The 25,380-nt window shown below is 40.8% G+C and overlaps 1 protein-coding gene across 1 annotated transcript; it reads right to left on the bottom strand.

The window, feature by feature from the left end:
* Positions 1-340: 340 nt before the first annotated feature.
* LOC124114785 (WSC domain-containing protein ARB_07870-like) lies at positions 341-11,139 on the bottom strand. Its single transcript, XM_046475538.2, has 5 exons — positions 11,087-11,139; positions 9,228-9,342; positions 7,105-7,450; positions 5,467-5,606; positions 341-1,581 (listed from the first exon to the last, which is right to left on the bottom strand). The coding sequence occupies exons 1-5, from the start codon at positions 11,137-11,139 to the stop codon at positions 1,429-1,431; spliced, it is 807 nt and encodes a 268-aa protein (XP_046331494.2). The 3' UTR covers positions 341-1,428.
* Positions 11,140-25,380: the final 14,241 nt, after the last annotated feature.

Below are 25,380 nucleotides of genomic sequence, written 5' to 3'. Positions count from 1 at the left end.
TGTGGTAGAGTAAACGTAGTGTTCATCTCGAAAGTCCCCGACATACCTGTGTGACTGCGTGAACGTAGTGTTCATCTCGACAGTCTCCGACATACCTGTGTGGTAGAGTAAACGTAGTGTTCATCTCGACAGTCCCCGACATACCTGTGTGGTAGAGTAAACGTAGTGTTCATCTCGACAGTCCCCGACTTACCTGTGTGGTAGAGTAAACGTAGTGTTCATCTCAACAGTCCCCCTCATACCTGTGTGATAGACTAAACGTAGTGTTCATCTCGACAGTGCCCCACATACCTGTGGGGTAGAGTAAACGTAGTGTTCAACAGTATGTAAACACTTATAATTTTATCCTGACATCACTTAAGACTGACAACTCAAACCATCCGTTAATTCTTGATATTTTAGAACTTTACAATAATCTTGCTACTGGCCAATACGACATCGTCCTTTATTGAAGGCTGTGCCACTCAGGGGGTTACTGTCCTTCGTCGATATGGCTGCAATATTGCCGATACGATGTAAAGTTTAAACTCATCCACTCACTCAATTGTGTAACATTCATTTTTCAAAGTCCAGAATAGTGTTAGTCGACATATTTCCTTATTTCCATTTGGACCTTTCTGATCAGTTACAAGAGATACGTATACCCCAATGCTTAACATCCTAGAAGTGTGTATTTGATCTGCTCCATCTCGGGTATCTTTTGTCAACTTGTCAGATCTCACTCCATCAAAGGGAACTCGCTTCCCTTGAGAATTTACGATCAATATCTCTGAGTCTGGTGTCGATTAAGTCATCCACGCATTTATGATCAAAGCAAGTAAGTCAATAAAGAGCGATCGGATCAATGTAATTATAATTTAAGTTTAAATTACCACACACAGCAGATTATACACGTTTGTGTTAATTGAAAACTTCTAAGGGTCTTCTTGAGGCGAGCTATAATTACCGTTATAAAACTGCTAACTGCGTAATGGATAATATACATGAAGTGTCAAGAAGAACCGGTGAGTTTAAGTTGGAAGTTTCAGAGGTACCATTGGCAGGTAATTGAACATCAGATATCTGGACTTTATGAAGTATGTCATATGAGTTAAAATAAGTTAGGATATAACATACTGTGTATATGTAACGGCACTATATTGAATTTTAAAATGAAACCCGCCTAATTGCAAGCTTCTTGCTGCAAGTAAAACCTGAAAATCACTCTCTGTGTCGATTTCTATCGTGCTTTCTGCCCATATGTTTTACAACACATTCTTTCAATACTACTATTCAAGTCACAGCAATGCTGCACATGAGAGTCGATTAATTTAGATATGACGATGTCCTTTCAACAGAGATTGAATAATAGGCAATTTGCTATAACTATAACCTTCCGCGGTAGTGCGGTCGAATAGTTTCCTCATTCGTGGAAGAGTTCGTTATGGTCTATGAATAAACAACGATTTTATAGACGGAGTTCTTCCAGCTGCCCCCGCACGTAGTCTCTGGATCACCAGCACACTTGAATGAACATTCATCATCTGATAACCTCTCATATCCACTTTTGATGCTGTTTCCACAGTAACATTCATTTCTATTCTGCAAGAAAACGAATACAATCATGGTTTACGTGAAATAATAATAGTTCGTAATTGTGTAAACATACACATAAGAACTATATAGGGATTATGATCTGAAGTCGATATCCGTAAGTCGGTTAAATGCAAGGATATTGGGAATTTAACTTTAGCTGTGCTCACTTAGACTTTTATATTCATGTTTATTCATGTGGCTAGTTCAGACTATACGTTCCAAACTATTCATTATTTGCTAAACGGACAAAAACAATTAATCGTTAACACATTCTCGTAAATATTTCAAAACTTCAGCAACCAATCTTGCCGTAAAAGGCGACTATGCTTGTCGTAAAAAGGCGACTAACAGGATCGGGTGGTCAGGCTCGCTGACTTGGTTGATGCATGTCATCGATCCCAATTGCGTGGATCGATGCTCATAATAGTAATCACTGGATTGTCTGGTCCAGACTCGGTAATGTATAGACCGCCGTCATATAGCTGGAATATTGCTGAGTGCGGCGTTAAACAACAAACCAACCAACCATAAATATTTAAGACTTCATCCACTACTCATAGACGGATTTATGTGACTTAATAATTAATATGATGAAGCCAACTTTATTCGACATTTGTTCAGAAAATAATTGTGGGTAATATGTTAAATAACCTCGACATAATGAATTGTCCCTGTTGAGTTAACATTGAAGTTTTGAATAATGTTACACAATCAAATCACTTGGGACACATTATTCATTTTGATATTAGTTGCGGAAAGCTAAACGGTCGCAATTTGCGTATAAATGCTGTTTTAATAACGGTTCTGTTATATCAAGATGTGCCAGCTTGTTTGGAGTGAGTGAGTGAGTATGGTTTTACGCCGCTTTTAGCAATATTCCAGCAATATCACGGCGGGGGACACCAGAAATGGGCTTCACACATTGTACCCATGTCGGGAATCGAACCCAGGTTTTCGGCGTGACGAGCGAACGCTTTAACCACTAGGCTACCCGACCGCCCCCAGCTTGTTTGGAAGTAAACCCAACGTGGTAGAGGTCATGGAAAAGGTACAGTGAAGCCCGTGACTACTTGGTTTGTGCTGACACAGAAAACGCAGAATTTTAAAAGAATAAACATTTCATACCACGACCAGCTCCACGAGATTCAGAACACAGTTATTATACAACTGTGGCACATTTTAGGGTACATGCGTATCGTTGAGACCATGCGATGTGACAGGGAGGTGACGTATTTGAGTACAGTGTGCATTGGCCTTAAGTTTACTTCAGAAGAAAATGTTTTCCGTGTGTACCCAATATTGAATTTGAGAAGTATAATGACTTGAAGGGTATAATTACAAGAATTAGCAATTAGGTGTAGTGTTAATCGACAAATGAATCGCAGTAACTATTCTGGATATTTGGTCCCACTTTTTTTTCTGAAACTAACACTCAAATAATGTGTGTTGCATATAAACTTTCAAACCGTTTGTACATATTTCAGTATGTTTTGAAAGGCGAGCCAGATGATGGCGTTTAAATGCTTTATACTTGATATGTTGATACATTTGTTTCTAGCCGTCTTGATATTATTTAGTAATTTTGAGCTCAATGTGTTAGAACGAACACAATCAAAGTACCATTGAAATACTATACACCTCTTGAAGTAGTCTAGAATTCACAACTTGTAAGGGTGTAGTAGAAACCTTTATCATGTTCCCATGCAAGAGCAGCATGGATCCGGGATTGAGAATCCTCTCCACAAAATGAGCAGTCAATATTAACAACTAAATTCATTTGTAGCTCTTTGTTGAGCAATATTTGTCGATAGGATCTGGGTTGTTTTTTTAGCTGATAGTCTGACCATAGGGTCTCCAGTAGTATTTTCCCCGTGTTGTGAGTTTATAAAGTACTGTTTGCAATAATTTCACCATGTAAAACTCCCTAAATAAGGGCTGTCACTTTTTATATGGTAATGATGTATATGAAAACCAAGTCTAGGCGTAAGTTGGACAACCGTGACCCCTGTTGAAATATTAAAAACTTGTGATCCCTTGCTGAACTGTGAACAACCCGTGATCCCTGGCTGAAATGTGAACAGACTGTGACCCTGGCTGAATTGTGAACAACCCGTGACCCTGCCTGAATTGTGAACAACCCCTGGCCCCTGGCTGAAATGTGAACAACCCCTGATCCCTGGCTGAATTGTGAAGAACACGTTACCCTTGCTGAATTGTGAAGAACACACTTCCCTGGCTGAATTGTGAAGAACACGTTACCCTGGCTGAATTGTGAACAACCCCTGACCCTGCCTGAATTGTGAACAGACTGTGGCCCTGGCTGAATTGTGAACAACCCGTGACCCTGCCTGAATTGTGAACAACCCCTGGCCCCTGGCTGAAATGTGAACAACCCCTGACCCCTGGCTGAATTGTGAACAACCCGTGACCCTGCCTGAATTGTGAACAACACGTTACTCTGGCTGAACTGTGAACAACCCGTAACTCTGGCTGAATTGTGAACAACCGTGACCCTGGCTGAATTGTGAACAGACTGTGACGCTAGCTGCATTGTGAACAGACTGTGACCCTGGCTGAATTATGAACAACCCCTGACCCTGCCTGAATTGTGAACAACACGTTACCCTGGCTGAATTGTGAACAGACTGTGACCCTGGCTGAATTGTGAACAACCCGTGACCCTGGCTGATTTGTGAACAACACGTTACTCTTGCTGAACTGTGAACAACCCGTGACCCCTGGCTGAAATGTGAACAGACTGTGACCCTGGCTGAATTGTGAACAACCCGTGACCCTGCCTGAATTGTGAACAACCCCTGGCCCCTGGCTGAAATGTGAACAACCCCTGATCCCTGGCTGAATTGTGAAGAACACGTTACCCTTGCTGAATTGTGAAGAACACACTACCCTGGCTGAATTGTGAAGAACACGTTACCCTGGCTGAATTGTGAACAACCCCTGACCCTGCCTGAATTGTGAACAGACTGTGGCCCTGGCTGAATTGTGAACAACCCGTGACCCTGCCTGAATTGTGAACAACCCCTGGCCCCTGGCTGAAATGTGAACAACCCCTGACCCCTGGCTGAATTGTGAACAACCCGTGACCCTGCCTGAATTGTGAACAACACGTTACTCTGGCTGAACTGTGAACAACCCGTGAACCCTGGCTGAATTGTGAACAACCGTGACCCTGGCTGAATTGTGAACAGACTGTGACGCTAGCTGAATTGTGAACAGACTGTGACCCTGGCTGAATTGTGAACAACCCGTGACCCTGCCTGAATTGTGAACGACAGGTTACTCTGGCTGAACTGTGAACAACCCGTGACCCCTGGCAGAATTGTGAACAGACTGTGACCCTGGCTGAATTGTGAACAACCCCTGACCCTGCCTGAATTGTGAACAACACGTTACTCTGGCTGAATTGTGAACAACCCGTGACCCTGGCTGAATTGTGAACAGACTGTGACGCTAGCTGAATTGTGAACAGACTGTGACCCTGGCTGAATTGTGAACAACCCCTGACCCTGCCTGAATTGTGAACAACACGTTACTCTGGCTGAAATGTGAACAACCCGTGACCCCTGGCTGAATTGTGATCAGACTGTGACGCTAGCTGAATTGTGAACAACCCGTGACCCTGCTTGAATTGTGAACAACCCCTCACCCCTGGCTGAATTGTGAACAATCCTTGACCCTGGCTGAATTGTGAACAACCCGTGACCCTGGCTGAATTGTGAAGAACCGTGACACTTGGTTATTAACATTCTGAAGAATTAGCGATCCCTGGTTGAATCGTGGCAAATTGGTTTATGATTGCTTGCAAGTGACATTTATTTGGTCACCGATTTGCCATACCCATGTTGTACAACACCAAGGCAGCAAACTTACCTGTGTTCCAAAATATATGAATCCTTTGCCTTGGCAGTACAATAAACAGGTTTCAGTCGTCAAAAGTGCGTTTTGCATGCGCCCGTCTGGCAGAAATCGCGGCCTCCTGTCTCTGTAGCAGCCAACGTACTCGGCTAAAGCTGAGAAGAAATGAATAATTGAATCCACCAGGAAACGACTATTTGTATGTGAATCAGGGAGTTTATACTTCAAAATGTGTGGAAAGAAAGCCATTGTTTACAAGGAACTGACAAGTTATTTCAAGACATGAGTTTCTTACATATTGTACAAAGGAACATACTATTTTCCCACATCTGCAATGTAGCCATGGCGACTGATGAAAACAAATCGCATGTACAGGTCAAGTTCGTTTTGGTCCATGTTTGCTGGCAGGTCTGTACCTCTTTTGAAAAAAACCCTAAGAATTTCCTTTTTTAGAATATGATGGCAATCCACACCACTATCAGAATAGCAAAGAGCATGTCAATTATGCAATAAGCAGGCATAGAAGATGAGTACCACCTTTTCTTTGAATGTCAAGTATATGATCATTTGCGAATTGAATATTTATCTCTGTATATGTACCAACCACCAAACATTTTCATTTTTTGGTACTAATGTTAACGTCGAGTCTTTGAAAGGCATTTAGAAGTGATACATATAAGGAAGACAATTTATGGATGTCAACTTCTTTATTGTGAGGAATATAACTTTTTGGAGAATATACTTACTCATTCATCAGGTGAATGATTAAGGAGTAAGTATATTCTCTGAAACGTTGTATTCCTCATGATAAAATAAGTTGACATCCATAAATTCACTTCCATAACGTTAACGTGTTAAAACGTGTGAAATATATTTCATATTATTAATTATATAAAAATGTATGTCTAAGGATGAATTAATAATATGTATAAAACTATCCATGCAATCTAGATCTGTACTGAAGGTGTGTAAATATAAGTGTAAATATAGAAGTTTGAATACTTGTAAGTGTAATGCTTTCAACAGGTGAAATACACTTTCTGGCTTGCTTTCCTGCGTATGTGCCTAAACAGACCTATCGTATATCCAAACATATTTTGGAGACAGTCGTGTTTAGTTATTGCAATACAACTACGAACTAGATATTTATCTTAGATACATTTCAAGCAAAGATATTTAATCAAACAAATAAATAGTGCCAGTACCGACCATGCATGCAGACATTAAAATATAAAGCGGCTCTTGATGTCAGGTCTGTCTGTGCACTGACATGAATATCAAGCAGACGTTATTGCTTGTTTGAATCCTTCTAGTTTGACGTGTATTTAAAGTATTTATACTTAGAGCAAATATAACTAGTATGCATCACATGGGGACCAATCGACAATGGCATTTTTCCTGAATGAAGCAGTTGTTTTCTTCAAATATCTTCAAGTCTTTTTCAGTTCTCAAGATTTAGTCAATATACCAAAAGTTCCGTAAATTTGCGCATATAATTCATTTATGGTGTACTGGATTCGCCATAGTTCACAGACAACTTGGGAATAATAAATTACAGATTTGAAGAATTGGAGACATGCCATGCCTCCAAATGGCGTTATTTCATTTTTGCTGATAGGTAGATAAGAGCAGACATTGTCCCACTGATCTCACCAGTTGTAGTAGCTGCAGGGGCAGTAGTAGTTGTCGTTTTTGCAGCAGATGTAGTAGTTGCCGTAGTAGTGAGGGAAGTTGTATCAGCTGAGAGGACAGTAGTGTCGGTGGTAATGTCGACATCGGTGTGTTCTACAGTAGTCGAAGCTGTTGCGACAGGAGTGTCAGTTTCAGATGTAGTAGAATCATTAACTGGCGGTATTGAAGTTGAAGTTGGCGTGGATGTGGACGTGGGAATGTCACGTGGTGGCGCCAGGAGGCATATGTGAGCTGTGCCAGCTGTCACTGGAACGCAAACTTCTTCTTCTGCGCATGGGCGGTCTTCACATGTGCGTGTGGAAAATATCTAAGTAATCAAACAATGTCAAAATTATCAATATCCTACAACAAATATCAATTAAAGCATCACGTTAAACGCTGCGAACACTGATACTGATAGCTACAGTTCACAGACTGATTAACAACTATCACAGGGTTCCTGCATTATAACGCCGCAGGAGCAAATAGCTCACATGCGCCTGTACGGGGTACATTATATCACTAATGATGTCACTACATCCACAAAGGATGGTCAACTATATCGTGTGTTTTTTTGGATGCTGGATGACAGTTGAATTCTCAGTCGACATCTTATTACAATTTAACAAGTATCGACTTATCCGAACTTTGAGACAAAGAGATGTGTTAATTCTGCAAACAGGGAAACATTATTTATCGGTTGTGGCTCGTAATTATTCTAATTTATCTATTTTTTCTTCTAATTTATCTTGTTCTTTGGTCTTCAAGTGTAACCTCTTTCAATTCTATTCACAATTTAACAGGATGGTGGCAGAGTTGCAAGTGTCTCCTCAAGAATCCCAGATTTTAGTTCAATTTTTAATGCTGAGGCCAAAGCTATCCTAACAGCTTTGACCTATATTCAATAGCAAAACCAATCTAAAAAATGCATCATCTTCTCTTATTCGTTATCTAGCCTTCAGGCATTTAAAAGTGTCTCACGATATCACCCAATTATCCTTGACATTTTAGAACTCTATAATGACCTTTCCACTGGCCAATGTGACATCGTCTTTTGCTGGTTGCCATGTCATGTAGGCATAACAGGTAACTCAACAGCCGATGCTGCAGCTAAAGCAGCTCTTGACAAACCGTTATCTCCACTTCTTATGGAGTGATTTCAAACCAACCATCAAATCTTATACTCGGGATCTCACGCAAAAGAGATTGGACACCCAAGTAGGAAGCAATAAACTACACGAATTGAAACCAACAATCGGTCATGCCTACTTGGGTTGTCAGTCAAGACATGACGATGTCGTATTGGCCACAGTCGGTTTACACACGAATATCTGCTTAAGACAGATGAGGACGAATCTCCTAAGTGTATCCCTTGTGATGAAGGGTTCACCGTCAAGCATATATTGCTTGACTGTGTGGATTTGCAATCGCAAGGGATTCACATTATCAAAGTGTAAATCTAAAAGTCTTAGATCTCTTTTCCCGTGTCAGCGGGCATCTCATCATAAACTACTTGAAATAAATTGGTCTGTATAATAAATTCTAAATATGTATGTGAGTAATTAAATGCCTGTTTTTAACTTTGGTGTGATGCTACTATTAACAGACATTATTAACGGCGCTGTCCAGGAGGTTAAAGTACCGTAAAAATATTGCCCCCCTGTGTGACACGTAATCCTATCATAATCAATGTAACTATCATCAACCAGTGTTTTTAAGCCAACGCATTGATGAGTATTTTTTAATATTGGCTAGCATTGTGCACAACCACCAGTGGCTAAAGTGATGACGTAAATCCTGCTGGGGTATCATGCAGGAAGCAGAGGTACTGTAAGTCCCCATATCACATGATCCCCAGCGAGGTGGCCTAGCTTTGGTTACTGGTGTTTTAAAACTGTATATATAATATTGTTATGCCCAAATATGTTTCATGAAATGTTTCTAAATATAGAATGCTCAAATATGTTTTATAACATGTTTTTAAACAAAACTTTGCATTAATGACTAAACTGTAAATATATTAACTTGGTCTCGTCGCTATATAACTGAGATAATGCCGATGCGACGTTAAATTTTAACTCACTCACTCACAATTTAACACTCACCTGGGGGTTTCCGTTGATGGAGTGACCAGACCCATCTGTTCTGAGAAATGCATCTGTAGTATGGTCGCCATGTTGGTTGGAGTTCAGGGTACACGCCCCTCCACTCACCCCCCATCTGTATCCGGCACACCAGGTGTGGTAGACACACAAGGCTTTACACACAGTATATGAAGACGTCGTCATGGCAACAGCCAACTGACCGGTCGCAGATAGACACGTTAGTATTACCAGTATATAGAGTACGATGAGTGAAGCCATAGCGTCCAGCATATCTGTGATGGTAGAGGATGTGTGTTCTGTCTGTATCCGAGAGTGTTTTCTTCAAGGATCAGCGACTTGATCGCCTCGTGAATAATTCACTGTACACTGTTCACATACATAGATCTCGCCGGACATGCAACGTTGATCACCTTGTTTAACATCTGCAGGCATTCTGTATTTACTGCTCAAAATGTGATAGGAAACAATGAACAGCCATCTTATTGATCACAACACCGACTGAACTACCCCAATTTACTAAACAGACCTCGACCTTAACATTTTGGGAATAACAGTTTTAAAACGTCGGCGTCGCATCGGTGTAGGAGGCAGTGGGGTAGTAGTTAAAACGTTCGCTCGTCATGACGAACGCCCGGGTTCGATTCTCCACATGGGTACAATGTGTGAAAACCATGTTTGGTGTCCCCGCCGTCACATACACACACACACACACACACACACACACACACACACACACACACACACACACACACACACATACGCACAAATGCAGAGCGTTCACGATTCGAATTCTACTTTGAAGGGAATCAAGTGTAGCATAGAGCGTTATCCTAGCAACATGATTACCAACATCTGCTCGTGCAATTATTGCTAAACTCAGGGAGGTTTTTAAATCAAAACAAAAATAATTGAAAATACAAGGAAAAGCGGTCTTCACATGTTCCCGTAGAAAATGTCGAAAAAATATAACAATGTCGGAATTATAATATTCTGCCACACATACCAATAAAAGCATCACGTCAAACACTGCAAACACTGATAGTAATAATTACAGTTCACAAACTGGGTTAACACTATCACAGTGTTCCTGCATAATAACGCCCCGGGAGAATATATACACACAGAAAAAAGTTAAGCACACCCCTATTTCTGAACCATGACAAATAGCAAAAGACCAGGGGATGACTGACCACAGGAGCTGGGCGATATCAATGATGATACCAACACATAAAGAAGATATTGGTGAGTGAAACTAACTGACAAAAACATCATGGTAACACAAGTACTGTGTTTGACCTTAGTCAATACCTAAAAACGTATGGAGCTACAGGATGAAGAAAACGAGTTACGTTTGATGTTTCATGTGAAAATGTTCCTTAAAGTCTCTCCTTGACATGACACGCGAAACAGATCAGTAGCGGGTATAACCGCTACATGCCCCGATGACGCATTCCACACTACGTCTCATGCCTCATGTCTTGTCTATGGGTCAACAACAACCACTCCTGAAGCAATGCTGCTTCCAGTTGGCGTAAATCTTGTACAGGAGGATCTCGTGTCTGTATGCGCCGCCCCAGAATATCCCAAACATGTTCAAGGGGGTTCAAATCTGGGCTCATTACTTGCCAGGGTAGAGTCGTTATTGCATTGGTCCTCATGTGATCCACGACTGCATGCGAACGAGAAGGCCTGGCATTGTCATCCATGTGCTGAGGTCGAGTAGTAAGAAGGTGGTTGTCAAAATGAGGAAAGACAACCGGCCTCAAAACGTCCCGGATGTACTGAGCCCCTGTTAAGTTGCCCCTTATGGTGACCAAATCCAACATTCAATCATGAGAGATACACCCCCAAACCATTACCGAGCCCCCGCCGTATGGAACGTTCCGGTGCCTCCAAGCTCTCGTTCTTCCATCAGTGACGTGGAGCAGAAAGCGACTTTCGCCTGACCAATGGATCCGTCTCCCAGTTCTCAGATTCCAGCTCTGTCGCACAATACACCATGCTAAACGCGCACCTTTGTGGTTATTTCATAACAAGGGAAGCCTTATGACTCGTCTATCCTCAGTCCCTTGGTTCCTGACGGTTCTGGTGCTGAAACGACGATTGGGCAACCACAGCTGTTTCAGACTAGTACTTGTTAAAAAGGATTTTTGTTTTGTCTTCATGCGTAACCTCTCACAATTCTATTCTCAATTTCACACTCACCTGGACGTTCCGTCTGTTCTGAGGACAACATATATCCATATTTGTCACCATGCGGGGTGGAATTTAGGGTATACGCCCCTCCACCATCTGTATGCGACACACTGGGTGAGGACGACACACAAGGCTCTATACTCGTCGGCAACAAGCGACTGACCGGTCGCATATGGTCACGTTAGTATTACCAGTATACCAGTGTTATATAGTACGATTAGTGGAGCCATGTTGTCCAGCATATCAGTGATAGATGAGGACGAGTGCGGTTTCTGTATCAGAATGTGTGTTCATCAAGGATCAGCTCTAGGATGCGTCTTGACCGTCTTGGTAAATAATTCACGTCACGTAAATCGACCTCACCCAATATGCAACGTTGATTGCCTTTCTTAACATATGTAGACCTTAAAGATTTACAACTCTATAAGAATAAGATATTGAATTAACATGATCCTGACGGTTTGTAGTTCAGGTGTACGATCGAAACCATGCGCAAAGCACAATGGATAGTCATCTTATTTACTTGCCACTGATTAATCCATAACGCCATTTACACTAACTTGTCTTATCTTCACATTGTTGAGATGTTCTGTATGTCCTTAAATGTATATATTAATATAAGATTTGACGCATTGTTTTGTCTCTCAGTGCAGCATGAATTGTAGTTTGGTATCTGAATAGGTTGCGGAAATAAATTTAGGGATCACCAGTCATCCCTACAGCAAAGCATGTCGTCGTTTTATCTCCAACTTGGTATGTGATCACAACATGGCAAGGCATTAGCACCGTGTGGCTACTTTGTTGAAATTCATTGAGCAGACAGTTCACATGAGTGATGGAGGGCAGGGGGAGAGGTTAATCGTTGCTATGAACAGTATTTCTGTTATATCATGACGTGTCAGTTTGTCCCTCGTAAATGTTTAAACACATGAATCCCTCGAATAAAACTTATACTTGATATCTAAGTAGGTTTTCTTTGGAAAACCGCACCACAGAATTGACTATACTTAAATCTACAACCACCAACTTTCAAAGTCATTATTAGAAATTGCTCACCACTGATGATTGAGAAAACAAATAATGTCCTTTAAAAATCCCATTCTGTCATCAACTGAAATAGTATTGATCCCTGCGTTTCTGCTTTGGTAACATCACAAAGATGCTTTGTTTCCATCGTACGCAAAGACGTTTGTGCTACCTGGAGATTTGGCGACAGGGAGTTAATTATTGATATGACATGCGTTGAATGCAATGTGAAGTAGGATGTTAAATAGAAATGAGGAATCCCAGACCATCCCTTCAATGTAAGTTGTGGAATATACTTGGATTACACAATTGTATTGCCGATAACGCCATCTACTAAACACAACTGTAAGAAATTTCATTATATACTTGTAAAAGAGAATAACTTATATTCACATTAAGACGCATACTTAAAACAAACGCAAATGTAAAAATCAATGCGATACCTTTGTCAGAGGGAAGTGCAGACCTATCAACAACTCATTAAACATATGTAATTAAGGCAGTGCAATATTACATCAATCAGGTCAAACGCTTTGTCTAATTTATGTCTTTTCTTCCATATACGTTTTTTTTCTATTCCCCATTGTACTTCACATCCCACGTGATCTATTGCACATATGTAAATGTTCCTAACATAATCCGGGACGGTCGGGTAGCGTAGAAAGCGTTAGCTCGTCACGCCGAAGACCCGGGTTCGATTCCCGACATGGGTACAATGTGTGAAGCCCATTTCTGGTGTCCCCTGTCGTGATATTGCTGGAATATTGCTAAAAGCGGCGTAAAACCTCACTCACTCACTCCTTACCTAATCCTTTTCTACTTATAAATATACTAAAACGCATTGAAAACGCGCCAGAGGTCAAAAGTGAAATTGACGCCAAACCAAATTTTATATGGTGTTGGCAGTGTACCTTGTCACACTCAGATAACTTGATAATATTAGTTAAGACAAGTGTCATTGGAAAGTAAACAATTTTAATCGAGGATTTAATTTTAAAGGAAATGGAACACACAAGGGGTCCAAAGAGAAAGTCAGTACCGGGTATGACCGGCCTTGGTTGCAATTCATGCTACTCAACGCCTTCTCATGGACACTATCAGCCTCTGGATAACAGCTTGTGCCATCCTACGCCTGACGAGTTGTGAGCTGTCCAACGTCGGCAATTTGAGGTTGACGTGCAATGCGCTGACCCCACTAGTCCAGGTGGTCAGTGGGCGATATATCGGGAGATAAAGCAGGTCATGGCATATAAAGTACATTATACCATGCCAGGAAGTCCACAGAAGTCCTGTTGGTAAGTATGCAGCTCTTGGTGTTGTCGGAAACAGATGACATCGTGATGTTTTAAAATGACGTCCCTGTAGTAAACTGCATTAAGACGACCAACGTGCACACATGGAGCTGTGTTCTGTGATGAAAACAGATATAGCCCCTAATCAGCACACGTACGCTGCCTCATCGATCAGTCTGCACAACACAATCATCATGATAACGTTCACCGAGGCGAAACAAACACCCGAATACGTCCGTCGGCGTTCCTGAGGTGAAATTTGGATTCTTCAGAGAAGAGAATGCCATGCCAGCGACTGTTGGCATGTCAGTAACTGTTGTCTGTGCCTCTGCAACCATTGTAAACGTGCATTTCGGTGCCTTAAGAATCCAGCTTATGATGACGGAACGTTCCTGTTCCTCAAGTGTCAGTCTCGGCATTGCGTCGTCAATGCTATTCTGTGGCCACAGCAATGATGCGTAGCCTATGAATGTCATCAACCACAGAAGCATGTAGGTGAGAAGAACAACCCAGCAAAATAGGGTTTATGTAGTTAATAAAATACTCATCCAACGTATTCTGGCAGCACTTCATTTCATACTTATTGTAGGACAACCATGCGGATTGGCCCCATGATTCAGGTCTTCATGTGGAAAATGAATGTATACTGGTGTTTGTAAATAATACTCAAATGACATTTCTGTGGTGTTGAATATTGCTCTGACTTACCCAGAGACGACAATGGACACTGGACGGATTGCCATCACAGAATTCATATCTCTAATCTTGACAAATACGTGGTACTCTTTGAGATGGGTTCTGCACCATTTTGCGGACACTCCACTTTGCAAACAGATACCGGAAACTGCATTTTTTTTGCTGCGTGCAGGCTTTAAAGACAGACAGACCATTATATGTCGGGTCACCAAAATGAAGCGTCCATTTGATGTTACGACAGCCAGAACTCTACACACCAAAATAAATCACTGAGTTCTACACTGCTGGCCAGTATGCATGGGGAATTCAAACCAAACCACCACAAGCGGTAATCCCCGTCATCTGCAGCTCATCTTCCTTTGTATGATTCAAACACAAACCAAGAGTTCTGAGAACGTTTCTGCAAACCCCTTTTTACTATCAACCGGATCTGAATTTCTTTCCATTTCTAGTTTTACTGGGTGCAGTTTCTATTTCAAATGAATGAATCGAATCTTTGAGACGGACGACGTCATCATAAAAGGCAACTCTCCACGTTTCTTTAAATTCATCAAAGTTTGGTGTTTGAAACGATTGTTTTGTTATAATTTATGTATCAGTCAATAGAAGGAGTGAAGGTTTTGTAGACGTTCATCAGCTGGTGAACACAGTGCGTCACAGAATCTACCCATGTGAGGCGATGTCTTTCTCAGGCGAAGAACGTCAACAAATACAACTTCGACACTTGAATGGAAACTTCTTCACGAATACAAATTTCATCATTTTGGATTTTGTAGAAAATGAGGCTATATCCTTGGAACAAAGGGTGTATCATTAGCTCTAAGTGAAAGGCCCACCTTCCTCAAACATAATCCTCTTTGTGTGTTTATCTTACACAGCCCGTAGAATCAGCCAAAGAATGGCTCTTGACTATTGTGTTGAGAACAACGCTGAACTGATATAAAAATGATTCTTAAAATATGTTTCTTTTATAATGAGAATAGCAGTAGTCGACAGCGATTGATAAACTCTATTTATTTAGTGGAGATGTAAATATTATATTCGCTATAAAATGGTAAGGTCAAATCACTGCACATCATAACAATGGCTGACGTCCAGCAGGTTGAGTTTGCGGTATCTAAGAAAGGCTCACCCCAGGTTCTCCGTGATGGTTATGTTTACAGAAGGAATGCTGTTCGCCAGACCTGCACTCACTGGAGATGCATCATAAGGGCATACTGCGGGAAGATGTCAACTGTTGGCGACCTGAGTGAGTGAGTGAGTGAGTGTGGTTTTACGCCGCTTTTAGCAATATTCCAGCAATATCACGGCGGGGGACACCAGAAATGGGCTTCACACATTGTACCCATGTCGGGAATAGAACCCGGGTCTTCGGCGTGACGAGCGAACGCTTTAACCACTAGGCTACCCGACCGCCCCTGTCACAGTTGGCGACCTGATGACAACCCGTAATCCAAACAACCATCAGGGAGATGCATCTGCCATCAAAGGTGTATGCGTATTTTACATAGGAGCTAAAGAATCCTGCTGCATCATTCTTCCCGTTCTCCCCTTCAATACACATCGCCGTCTGTCGTCTAATAAAGCCACACCATTCCTGGACTGCCCACTTCAACATCTGAAGTTCAACTGGAAGGAGTTAGTGTGTTTGCCACTCCATGACTAGTTGATCTTTGGATTGCTTCGGTCAGTCGACACCATTTACATGGTTGAAACTTTCGGTACCTGCCTTGAATTATGCTTGCTGTAAAAGGAGACTAATGGGATCGGATAGTCAGGTTGACATGTCATGTCATATCCCAGTTGTGCAGATGAATGCTCATGATCTTCATCCTTGGACTGGGGGGCACGGGTGCCTCAGTCGTCTAAGGCGCCACGATTCGCTGTGCAGAGCTGCGTCCCTTTGGCATGCCAGAAACCTATGGTTGTGGGTTCGAATCCCTGTTCGCCCCGATTATGTTTCTATGTTTGTCAGCACCATACCCGTGCTCGTGGGTTTCACCGAAAAGGTAAACGTCTGAGACCTGCATCACTTCGGGCTTTCTTCCAACATTCAGCCGACATGCCATGATATGACTAGAATACCGTTAAAAGCTACGTTAATGCCAACTTTTTCATTCGCTAATCCCTGGACAATCTCGCCCAGACTCGCTTTTTTACAGACCGCTGTCATATAGCCGACACCTGAACGAAAAAAATTCAAACCACACATTAAATGTTCACTATCACTCTATTCCAATGTAAAAGATAAAAGATAAAAAGAGAAAGCTAAAATGTGAAAGGTGATTTCCATGTCTTTGAAAGGCAGTTAGAAGTGATTCACATAAGGAAGAGAATTTATGGATGTCAACTTCTATATATGAAGAACACAACGTTTTGGAGTTTATGTTTCCTCCTTCATCAGGTGAGTGAAGAAGTAAGCTTATACTCCAAAACTTTGTGTTCTTCATTAAAAGGACAACGGCGTTCACGAATTCTCTTCCTAATGCCTTTAAAAGATAAGGAAATTTACTTTATTTAGCTTTCTCTTATCTGAGTATACATGTATAGATATATCGATTTCAAATTTCAGGTGACGAACATCAATAACGTTATTAAGCTGAAGAAACGAGGTGTCAACAGTACCTCAGAAATAACAGACATTGAACGTATTTGTTCATGTAGATGTGTTGAAGTGTGGGTTGTCAATGACGGACCTAATGAAATGAACGTGTCTGATCAAAGCCAAGTGTTAGGTACACATGTATAACGAATGGGTAAATAACATTATGAATTATTTGTGGAGTGATATTGGTTATTTCGTTTTTTTCCCAATGCATGCTGAAATAGAATTCAAGGGAGAACTCGCCTTTGGTAGTCTCAGAACGCGTGATTGAAATGTTTCAATACCATAAATATTTGACTTCAAAGTCGCATTTTATTATGTATATAAAGCTAGGTAATAAGATACCACTTTGTAGAAATTGGGAATGCATTAAGGTATGAAACGTTTCTGGACAACAGCTTCTTAATTATGTGTAACCCCAGGTCGACTTTCTTCATGTGGTCTGACAAATAATAAGGTTGTGATTAATATTCACTGATGAGGTTCATTTGATCAACGTCGTAAAAGGATGACATATGTGATGTACTTAGATATTTGTTAAAAAGTTTTAGATACAGATTATCCCTGACCACACTGGTATCAATACATCATGCTAAGTGTGATGAACCTCTCCAATAGACACAACAATACATACGTTACCTGTCACAATAGGATAGACCGATCAATACTACCTTTGGTAAATATTTCCTAGGGAAACGTTGTCAATAAACTTTAAAATAACACATAACTTATTTATAATATGGGCTAGGTCCCTGAAATTATGTTCTGAGATGTACAACACCAATGGGACGTCTTCAAGAAAGACCACTCAATGTCGTGATTCACATATTAACATGGTATTATGTCTAAACGACTGTTTCTACTATCAGTCCCAGGTGGGTATAATATGTCTTAATATATGTCCCTAATATATGAGTATTGTACTGAAGATAACTACAGTTGTACGAATCGCCGTTTTGTGCATCATCAGGGATGCGCATGTTACCCAGTATTCCAGTTGGTTGGATATTTGGAATTGCACATTTTGTGAAATACTTGCAACTGATATTGAAGGTAAAATTCATTCTTAATGTCATTCACAACAAACTGTGCAGTGTTCACAATAGTTTCAAGATGTGCTCAATACATTAGGATGAACGTTGGTTGCACATGTCGTGTCATCATTAGGGTGGGGCATTGAAATTGAAAGTAGGCCACAGTGAACCCATGAATTATTTTAAGATTGTCATCTCTTGTGTTAACTTCACTTAAGGTCAATGACATTGGTTTCAAGGTTTCGGTGCCGGAAACATTCCAGATTGTGGCATTATCGAAAAACGTTTGTGACAATGTCCCTTTCCTAGCATTTGGGCAGGGCATGAAAGACGCCGTACTGCAAGCAAGTTGTTTAACGCTATGCTCAGCAAGATTCCAGCAGCCTGTAAATAATCGAGTCCAGAGCAGGCACTCCAGGATTTGATCCCCGCAATTGGGATAGATGACAATAAGTCTGACCACCCAATTCATTTAGTAGCCTTTTACCATATGCATAGGTTTTTGGTAACTACTTTTATAGTTTCAAGTACTTTGTGTTCAAAGTTTTTTGTTTCCTTATTTACTGTTTGATATAAGATGATGCTGTATTGTTTGGTTTTGTATTTGATGATAATTGACGTAACCGTATAGTATGGGCGATATCAGTTGCAATTATATATAAGGTGCACTGATACAAAAAAAACCACAATAACAGAGCAATATTACCTTCATGAAGAGGCCTGAACAGTAAAAGGTCCTCTTATTTTATTGTATGTGTATTCTACATGAATTATGTACAAATTAGGTCAGATGTGTCTACATTCTTTGTACTGTAAATGTTAATCAGCTGTACCATACAAATGTAATCAGGGCGGTCTCGATTGTCCAGTATATTTCTGTGAATGGCATTACAATAAATAAAATATTAAACTCAAATACTTTTGAGGTACAATAACACGGGAGTGCGCAATTCAACCACATCATACCGATATAACCATACATATGTAGGTAGACAATAGCCACATTCAAACGTCGTAATCCTTGTCTGTATCTTAGTTTCTTTACACCACATGCCTGTGAATGCTCAATGCCAGAACTAAAATCTGTCGCCTAAGATTGCGTCATTTGCATATGTCAAAGCTGCATCCGTTAATGCGAATGCAAATCATACATGTCAAAACGATACTCTGCATTTTGTAAAACAGAAAATATCGTATGTTTAATAATGTTGGTAGTCTCGTTGGTGTGGTTGATTTCCATAAACATAGATACATCAAGGGAGTCTTATCAAAGTTGACATAATTTATATCTAAAACGGTTTTGTTATTCCTATTATAAACAAGGGGCGGTCGGGTAGCCTAGTGGTTAAAGCGTTCGCTCGTCACGCTGAAGACCCGGGTTCGATTCCCGACATGGGTACAATGTGTGAAGCCCAATTTCTGGTGTCCCCTGCCGTGATATTGCTGGAATATTGCTAAAAGCTGCGTAAAACAATACTCACTCAGTCACTATTATAAACAACGTTTGAATGACTGGTTATGTTAGTTTTATACAAAGGACACAAAATGTACAACTCTGGAGCATGTTGTCTGTATGGGAGGTCTAAGGGTGCATCTGTATTTCACACAAGGCTCGACGTTTCCATGAACATAAATAACCACCGAGCTTCCCATTGTGTATGTGACCACATTTACCATTTAATGGGTTGATTGGTCCATACATTTTGGTTGAACCGTCCGTCCACATCAAGGTGTTCTTCACAACTTTCAGACCAAGGTATGCTGTGGCAAATGAAGGAGGACAAACACGTCTTACAATGGAATTACAAAAAAAAGATTATTGTAATGATCAGTTTGCTTGTGTGACACCTATGGGGTACGAACGGCCCAGTCATCTAAGGTGTGGACATCTAACTGCATTGTTCTGTGTCTCTTACAGTAGGCGTTCCAGGAATGTGTTATTGTTGGTTCGAATTCCTGTTTGCCTGTTTATGTTTGCAGGGACCCGCATATCTTCGGGCATAAACTGCCATGGCAACGCTTTGAACTTCATGCAAACATCCGAGTCACACATGATGATAATGAAAGAAACAAAACCTAGGTTCTCAATTTGGATTGAATCCAAAACATTGTCTTTTTCACACGAAACAATTTGAATGATTGTTTTGGGTTTAACTGATCATACAGAGTGATAAAAATGAGGTTAAAATATCCCCAAGGAGTCTAGACTGGACTTGTAATGTGAAAGAGCGAAGAGGAGTTGCTGGTCATATTGAAACTACCTATTTGTAAAGAGGTGATGAGTTTATTATAAAGACTACGAATCGGTAGAGTAGTTGGGGCGAGGTTGACACTGATACCGCTGATAGATGGAGGGGTGGTTTGGGGGCATACTGAGACACCTCATTATGTGAGAGGGGGTCTGTTAAGATACTGAAACTACCCATGAGTAGAAAGGCAGGCCTCATGAATACCGAAACTGAGAATATCAATGGTTATTGAGGCAGGAACGGTTGATGTTGAGAATATCTATGAGTAGAGAGGCAGTGAAGAATGTGCAAAACCACAAAACCTGGCTGGGAAACAATTAGCTTGCTTTATCTTGATAACAACATTGAAATGAAAATGGAAATAACCCATAACACACACATAAGGTCACTGAAGAAAACGATTTTTGAATTTGATTGAAAACGAAATTAAACCCTCAAACATGGTAAGGTGTGCTTACGAGTTTTATGGCGGAGATAGCGCTTGATGAAGTTGAATTTCTCTTTCGAGTTGAGGATAATCAGGCGACCACCATCACGCTGACATTTCGCCTGACAATCTGTCCAGGTCCCGCCGTCCTTGTAAAGCTTGAAACAAAGTGAATCCTGCAGGGCTAAACTGTAGCCCTGAGAGATGGGACATGGAACTGGATTTGAAATAAACAACACATCTCTGATCATAACGTGAGACAAAACGAACTAGATGTGCCAAGACGAGAGAGGTGCCATGATTAGAAACGCATAAAATATATATACGAGGGTCATTGCTTCCATGACAGACAAGGTTCTACTTTTAATCTTAAATACTTAATGATAGTTGTAGATCACATGACTGGCAGAGTTGATGCTTGTTTTCACGCAAAAGAGTTTTTGGCCTGCAAGACTAAATATTGTCTAAGAAATGAGATAAAGAAATTGCAGATAAATCTTGTCTTTGTATTAATAACGAAAGGTTTAGTTCTTTGTTTAACAGTCTACTGTGTATTGAGATTGAAGAAAATGAACTTATGTCCATTATTTTGAATTGTGACATAATATCTTGAAAGTTATGTAGTCCTGAAAGTCTTGTAGTTTCATAATAATTGAAAACATTCAAGGAATGTAAAACAAACATGTCGTGTGAACATTACAGAAACATCTGATCACATGTTCTAAATGTAAAAAGATAATTGTTACACTTTATCGGTGTAATGGTCGGAACTGCCAAATGCAACCTTGCCCAAACCTTGAAAGGTAGAAGTGAGAATTATGTGGAAATACTCCCATTATTTGTTTTAAAACCTGCCCAATGTGATATAATGCCATTTGAGGATGCTGCAATGTAATAAGATGAAATAGCCCTGGAGTATATCAATCTGTATCTACAATCTTTGCATGTTGGATATCCGCTGCATTAAATGACTGCTCCTTGGTTGGGGAGCAGGGCTGCTGAACAAATTAATTTCACGTTGTTGCAACAACTATCTAGTACACTTAGAATGGAAAAAAGAGACTGCTTGAAATTGACAGTTCAAATGAAAGTGTTTTTTAGAGAAATACTGATTGATTGGCTCGTTTCCATGTGATCGATGCTTCTGATCATCAATCTATTTGCCAGGTCAAAGGCTGGTTCTGGAATTTGTGGTGCAAGAAATATGTGCTGGGGCTGGCTCCCTACCTGAGGAGAGTGGGCAGAGACTGTAATCTCAGCCTGCAAGTTAGTAAGTCTGGTGCGTGCCTGCTTTCGATAAAAGAAACCAATCTTAGGCACCAGATTTGCGACTGAGACTGAAGCGTTCCAGTCAATGTCTCTCAAACAAGTGACAAATAGAAAGGGGTTCGATCAACAACAAAAGACGGGGGAAAATGCTGTAAACGAAGAACATCCTTCTGTGTTTGCTGGGGAAACTATGATAAAGATCCAAGGGCCTTAGGGTACTGTTACTGAACCTCTCGCATATCCCAGATCGTGAGTACCCACGAAGAAGGCCATACTGTAGTTCGGGTAAAAGTACGGCCGTTATTCCTGGTGTCGCCTACGTCTAAGCCAGATAACAAACGACATTCAAGATACCGTAGAATTACCATCGGAAATAACCTTGCACACTATGACTTCGGTCGGGACTGGTCCGGAGTTATCAGCTTCTTTTTGTTTCAAATGTGCATGATAATGGCTTCAAATTCTCGATATATATCTCCCTTTGCGTGATTTGTCATGTACACATACGATTATTAACTCATAATGATGGAAAACACTGTACTTGTCAAGTTATCAATAAGTGTACATAAATGCATTTGCCAACAATATCAAACACTATGCTGTATATCAGCTTAAATAGCATGTCAATATGATTATATTATTTGTACCTCTTTTACTGTCACAGTCATCACCTGGATGTACAAACATCACGTAGATGTTGGAAGGCTGTGTTAGTACATGACTACAGTCACAGGTCTCGGATGATGCTTCATACATTTTGTTGGAGTTATTGCACTGAATGATTAGCTTAAGAGCAAACGATATGTACTTCTCAAGCTTCATTTCCACCAGCAATAGATGTCCGCGGTATGCAGCCACGTCACATACATGTACATGTACATGTACATGCATGTACATAATTAATGGGAGTAAATCAATAGACGCGTATACTTTTACAAAGAAAACATGTCATATAACGTGTTATCTTATTGAAAATAGCAACGCAGTATTATTTCGCTCGGCTGATTAATTTTTCATCACCACCAATATGCTTAAACCCAAACCTGGTGTCAGCGCAAATGTGTGGGGGAAATGTCCGACACTGCCAAATCATACCAGGTGCAAGTGTAAAGCAACTTAACAGCCCAATTATCTTGTGAGGACAGTATAGATATGTAGCCGCGAACATGTATACAATACACAATGGCCAATCCCGCATGTGACCCTCTAAATCGCTAGAATTGAGCCCAATAAAGCACACAAGACACGAATTCGATCTTTGTGAATGGCAGTGTCTTACAGAACCTAAGACATTGCAATACTAGCCGAGAAGTTGGCGAGAGCTCCGTGTAGTCAGTATGTTGCTTACCACATACAAAAGTCCGGTTATGTTTTTCTCTTTCTGGACAAGTATATTAAACACCGACAGATGATTGGAAACAGCCTGGAGAAAGTTGTTCCAAGTGTTAACCAACGATTTGCCTTACTGTGCTAGTGTTATCGGCTGGTTCTGGTCCTGTCGGTCGCGTCGATCAATGTCATCCCAGAAATGCCCAACAGCAATGCTGTGCTGCCCAAAAAAGTTACAACTCGTGCAACATATGGGCGGGCATTATCCTTCTGCAATGTAGCGTTACATCCCAGCTGCACAAAGGGTAGTACATGATCTCGAGTGATGTCATCCCAGTAGAGCGTCCACCATTCAAACTGCTATTGATAATTATGTGTTATGTTCTGCCATGAGTTGCGATGCCACCCTATACTATTACATCTGCAAGAGCTGCAAGAGGATTGGACAGGACTCCCTTAGCTTAAATTGTCATTGGAATATTGATTCGGACCATGCCATTTCGTATAACGAATGTTTGATCAATCGTGGGGGCATGACCCGTTATTGATCAAGTCACCAAGTAACCAAAAGTTCATATTTTGACTTCACCTGCGCACTTTCTTGGTTGTTTCCACTCTTACAATACACCGCCAACGTGTCGTTTTTATGGTCATGTAACAACTAGCCCCTCCCGTTTTCTTATCCATCCAATACCATAACTCGATACTTGTTTTTATTTTTCATTTTGTTGTTTTTGATTTTGGTTTGTTCTTTGTTTTGCGGAAACCCGGGTATGGCACTGTAAAATCCTGAAACACAACTCTGTTGAATCGTTGATTCGAATGATTATGGCATTCTAACATGTCTGAAGAATGCAACTCTACACAACGATACAGCTTTATCACTCATAATCCTAGTATGGCCCGAAGAGTGTCTTACTAACCGACGTTAAAATATGGCATTTGTTGTTATTTGTTGGCGCTCATATTAAGGGGTTAAAACAAAGAGAAACAAACACGACATCGTGTCCGAAAATAGAACAGGTTCATGATTCCATAGGTATACTGTCAGTCGATAATACACATATCTGAATAAATAATTCTCCACCCAGATTCCACTCGGAATAAGGGGCTCAGAGAAAGGAGTCTGATTGCTGTGTCTAAGTGGTGTATTCATGTTAAACTGTGACATGGAACCTCCGCGGGCTAGCACTATATATAACATCTGCATTAGTCCAGACTAGTACAAGAAACCACACACGCCCATACGTACAACGTACATGCATTTCACTATATAAGTGCAATAATCTTAACGTGACCTTAAACCGCATTAAACCTCATCTCACTCCAAGTATGACATGTAATCCTATTGAAATCGTGTACTTTTGTATCAGGCCAAACAATGTATGTGTACCTATGTGGCTGCGTGAACGTAGTGTTCATCTCGACTGCGGATAACATACATGTGTGGAAGTGTAAATGTAGTGTTCTTCTCGTCAGTGCCTCACTTGGCTGTGTGTCTGCAAAAAAGTAGTGTTATTATCGACAATGCCACAAATACCTGTGTTGTAGTGTTAATGTAGTGTTCATCTCACTAGTTCCTCACATACCTGTGTGGCTGCGTAAATGTTGTGTTCATCTTGGCTGTACTCCCATATACATTTGTGGTAGCGTAAACGTAGTTTTCATCTCCACAGTACCTAACATACATGTATGAGCTAGTGTTCATCTCGACAGGGCCAAACATATCTGTGTTTCAGTGTAAACCTAGTGTTCATCTCGACAGCACCCCAGATAGATGTGTGGCATCTCGACAGCACCCCAGATAGCTGTGTGGCATCTCATCAATGCCTCGTCTATCTGTGAGGTAGTGTAAATGTGATGTTCATCTCGACAGTGCCCCACATGCCTTTGTGGTTATGTAAACGTAGTGTTCATCTCGATAGTGCTCCTCCTACTTGTGTTCCTATGTGAACGTAGTGTTCATCTGGACAGTGCCCCACATACATGTGTAGCTGCTTAAACGTAGTGTTCATCTGGATGGTGCTGCA

The sequence above is a fragment of the Haliotis rufescens genome, unplaced genomic scaffold (genome assembly GCF_023055435.1).
Source record: "Haliotis rufescens isolate VD_foot unplaced genomic scaffold, xgHalRufe1.0.p SCAF_18, whole genome shotgun sequence".
NCBI classification, from domain to species: domain Eukaryota; kingdom Metazoa; phylum Mollusca; class Gastropoda; order Lepetellida; family Haliotidae; genus Haliotis; species Haliotis rufescens.
Note: the sequence above shows the minus strand (reverse complement) of the source record. Positions and strands in the feature narration are given on the sequence as shown.

What these genes read in the sequence shown, in the direction of transcription:
- LOC124114785 (XM_046475538.2), bottom strand. Translation starts at nt 11,139, where the DNA reads ATGGAAGAACGAGAGCTTGGAGGCACCGGAACGTTCCATACGGCGGGG. An exon ending in TTCCATACGGCGGGGGCTCG is followed by an intron (nt 9,343 to 11,086) that starts GTAATGGTTTGG and finishes TGCCGGATACAG; the next exon opens with ATGGGGGGTGAGTGGAGGGG. An exon ending in TCATATATTTTGGAACACAG is followed by an intron (nt 1,582 to 5,466) that starts GTAAGTTTGCTG and finishes GTTTTCTTGCAG; the next exon opens with AATAGAAATGAATGTTACTG.